At 52.9% G+C, this 3,766-nt stretch overlaps 1 protein-coding gene across 1 annotated transcript; it reads left to right on the forward strand.

Moving 5' to 3' along the window:
- The first annotated feature begins 2,136 nt into the window (after positions 1–2,136).
- On the forward strand, positions 2,137–3,473 carry LOC114170426 (uncharacterized). The gene is made up of 2 exons (XM_028055902.2): positions 2,137–3,136; positions 3,184–3,473. Exons 1-2 carry the CDS (start codon positions 2,137–2,139, stop codon positions 3,471–3,473), a joined length of 1,290 nt encoding a protein of 429 aa, XP_027911703.2.
- The last annotated feature ends 293 nt before the right edge of the window (positions 3,474–3,766 follow it).

Below are 3,766 nucleotides of genomic sequence, written 5' to 3' on the forward strand. Positions count from 1 at the left end.
AAGATGATAGAGGAGATGAGGGAGCGAGCGGCTAAATTTATCCAGATGAAAGACATGCAGGAGTTTAGGGTGAAGAAGAGGGAGAAGGAAGATGCAGCATCACAGAAAAACGCCCCCCGACCGGGCAAACCCCTTGCTCGTCCCAACCAGAAGAAAACGCCCAAGTTCACCACGTATACCCCCTTGCCCGTTCCCCGGGCAAAGATCTTGCAGGAGGCCTTCAGTGTCAACTCACTTCCAGCGTCTAGAAAGAAGCCTCCACCTCCCGACGCTGATGGCAGCAAGCATTGCCAGTACCATCGGACGATCAACCATACCACGGAGGAGTGCCATACGCTCCGCGACAAGATTGAGGAGCTGATTCGCCAACGGCACCTGAAGAAGTACATTCAGTAGGACCACCCCCAACGAAGCCTGGTCAGGAACAGAAGCCCGACACAGAGACAGGCCCCAGCCAGGTGGGAGAAGCGGCGAGAGCGGGAGCCCGATAGGCGAAGGAGGGAGTCGTCCAGAGCCCACCGAAGCCCGAGGAGGAGTCGCAGTCAGAGCAGGGATAAACCCTTAAGGGGTTACATCAATACCATTTTAGGAGGATTCGTCGGAGGAGGATCGAGCTCATCTGCTTGGAAGAGGCACGTTCGGGCGCTCAAGTCAGTCCATCGAGTGGAGAAGAAGGTGCGATCGATGCCCCCTATCACCTTCACTGATGAGGACTTCAAGGCTCCCAATCTCGATCATGATGATCCTATGGTCATCTCCATCGAGATAGCAGAGTATGGAATCGGGAAGGTTCTGGCGGATCAGGGGAGCTCGGTCAACATTCTGTACTGGAAAACATTCCAGAGGTTGAACTTGTCCGCAGACCTGATCGTACCCTATAATGAACAGGTCGTCAGTTTCTTGGGCGAGCGAGTAGACACGAGGGGCTACCTGGATCTCTGCACCAGGATCGGCTCGCGGAAGGACGGTCGGGAGGTAAGGGTTAGATTCCTTTTGGTTGAAGCTAACACTTCCTACAATGTCTTGCTAGGAAGACCTTGCCTGAATGCCTTCGAAGAGATCGTCTCCACCCTGCACATGGCCATGAAGTTCCCGTTGGATAGAGGAACGATATGCACCATACACGCGGATCAACAGATCGCGAGGCAGTGCTATGCCGCTGGGTTAAGGATCACCCCATACAATCGTCCCAGAAAACAGCACCGATCAGAAGTCGCCATGATTGATCTGGACCCCCGAACGAACACCGAGGATCAGATCCAACCTGGTGGAGTTACCAAGGAGATCTTGATCGGCGCCCAGCCAGGCCATGTCACTAAGATAGGGGGAGCTCTGAAACCGGATGAAGAAGAACTCTTGGGAGCGGTCATCCTGGAGAACCGAGACCTCTTTGCATGGTCATCAACCGACATGCCGGGAATCCATCCTGATGTTATGTCCCATAAGCTAGCAATTTTCAAAGAAGCACGGTCGGTCGCCCAGAAGAAGAGGAAGATAGGGGAAGAACGCAGACGAGCGGTCGAAGAGGAGGTGAAGAAGCTGGAGGGGGCTTGTTTCATAAAGGAGATCAAGTACACCACGTGGCTGGCGAACGTGGTAATGGTGGAAAAAGCGAACGGGAAGTGGAGGATGTGCATGGACTTCACAGATCTCAACAAGACATGCCCGAAGGACGCATACCTTTTGTCCAGCATCGATCGGCTGGTAGATGGAGCTTCGGGGCACAATTTCCTGAGCTTTCTGGACGCATACTCAGGGTACAATCAGATCCCTATGTATGGTCCAGACAGATCTAAGACAACGTTCATCACCGATCAAGCCAACTTTTGCTACGAAGTCATGCCGTTCGGCCTGAAGAATGCTGGGGCGACCTACCAAAGGCTAATGGATCGGGTCTTCAGAGGGCAGATCGGTCGAACCATAGTGGTATATGTAGACGACATGGTTGTAAAATCACAGACGGTTGAGGACCACGTTCGTGACCTCAAGGAGGTCTTCCACCAAGTTTGCAAGTACAACATGTGTTTTAACCCGGAGAAGTGCGTGTTCGGAGTGCCGACCGGCAAATTCCTGGGATTCATGCTGACCGCCTGAGGGATCGAAGGCAACCTTGACAAGTGCACCGCCAACACTGAGATGAGGAGTGCAAAGAACCTTAAGGAGATCCAACGGTTGGTCGGGCGTCTAACGTCTCTTGTGCGTTTCCTACCCAAGTTAACAGAGAAGATCAAGCCGATCCTCAAGATCATGAAGAAGCAGAGCGCAGACAAATGGGACGATCGATGCGAGGAGGCGTTTCAGCAGATAAAGGTGATGATCAACAGACCCCCGATAATGAGCCGACCGGTAGAGGAACTGCCTCTGCAGTTATACCTATCGGTCTCGGACGACACGATCAGCACGACCCTGGTGCAAGAAAATCCGGAGCAGCGACCGATATACTTTATCAGACGGGTATTGCAGAGCACAGAAACCAGATACCAGCTGGTAGAAAAAATAGCCCTAGCGCTATTGACAGCCGCGCGTCGATTGCGCCAATACTTCCAAAGCCACCAGGTGATCGTCCGCACAGATCATCCCATAGCCAAGATACTCAGGAAGCCCGACCTGGCCGAAAGGATGATTTCTTGGTCGGTTGAGTTGTCAGAGTTTGGTCTCAAGTACGAGCCGAGAGGATCGGTCAAGGGGCAACACTTGGCAGATTTCGCAGTAGAACTCCACGGGCCGACCTCCCAGTCGGAACAAACGTGGGTGTTTTTCGTCGATGGCTCATCAGATAATCGCAACACAGGAGCAGGGATCATCATCGAAGGACCGGGCGGCTTCACGGTCGACCATTCACTGCAATTCAAGTTCAAGGCGACGAATAACCAGACAGAATATGAAGCACTGATCGCGGGCCTGAGGCTAGCAAAGAACCTGGGAGCCCAAAAGCTTAAGTGTAACACCGATTCACGACTTGTGGTCGAGCAAGTGCAGGGGGAATATCAAGTCAAAGATGATCTGCTGCTGCAGTATTATTACAAAGTGGTCGAAGCCATGAAAGAATTTGAAGAGGTGACCGTCCATCATATACCCCGGGCGGAGAATGCCAGAGCCGATAGGCTATCCAAGCTGGCGGAAGGAAAAGAGAAAGGTCAGCTGAAGACCATATTAGGCAAACCCTAATGAAGCCCTTGACAGGAGAATGTGCAGCCGTCGACCGGCCAGCGGACTGGAGAAGTGAGGTTCGGAAACTCCTGAGAAGAAGCGACGCTGGGGAAGATATGAAACCAATCGAGCGGTGCCGGACGCTCCGATTTATCATAATCGAAGAGGACTTGTACAAACGAGGGTTCACCGCACCGCTCCTGAAATGCCTTTCGGAGGAAGAAGTAGGCTACGTCATGAACGAGGTCCACAATAGCGTTTGCGGGATGCATATCGGCCGAAGAGCAATGAAGGCACGAATACTCCGGGCGGGGTATTACTAGCCGACCATGGAACAGGATTGTGAGGCGATGATACAAAATGTGAAGGTTGCCAGGCCCACGGAAACGATGTCAAGAGAGCTCCGATCGAGCTGCACAGCCTAATGGCCCCACGGCCGTTCGCACAGTGGGGTATGGACATCGTCGGCCCATTTCCTATTGGCAGAGCACAGAAGAAGTTAATACTAGTCGTCGTAGATTACTTCACCAAGTGGGTCGAAGTAGAGGCCCTGGCCAACATCACCGTTCGGCAAGTCCACTCGTTCGTCTGGCGGAACATTGTCTGCCGTTTTGGC

Source organism: Vigna unguiculata, chromosome 11, assembly GCF_037176805.1.
Source record: "Vigna unguiculata cultivar grain cowpea cultivar isolate G323 ecotype 2 chromosome 11, ASM3717680v1, whole genome shotgun sequence".
Classification (NCBI taxonomy): Eukaryota; Viridiplantae; Streptophyta; class Magnoliopsida; order Fabales; family Fabaceae; genus Vigna; species Vigna unguiculata.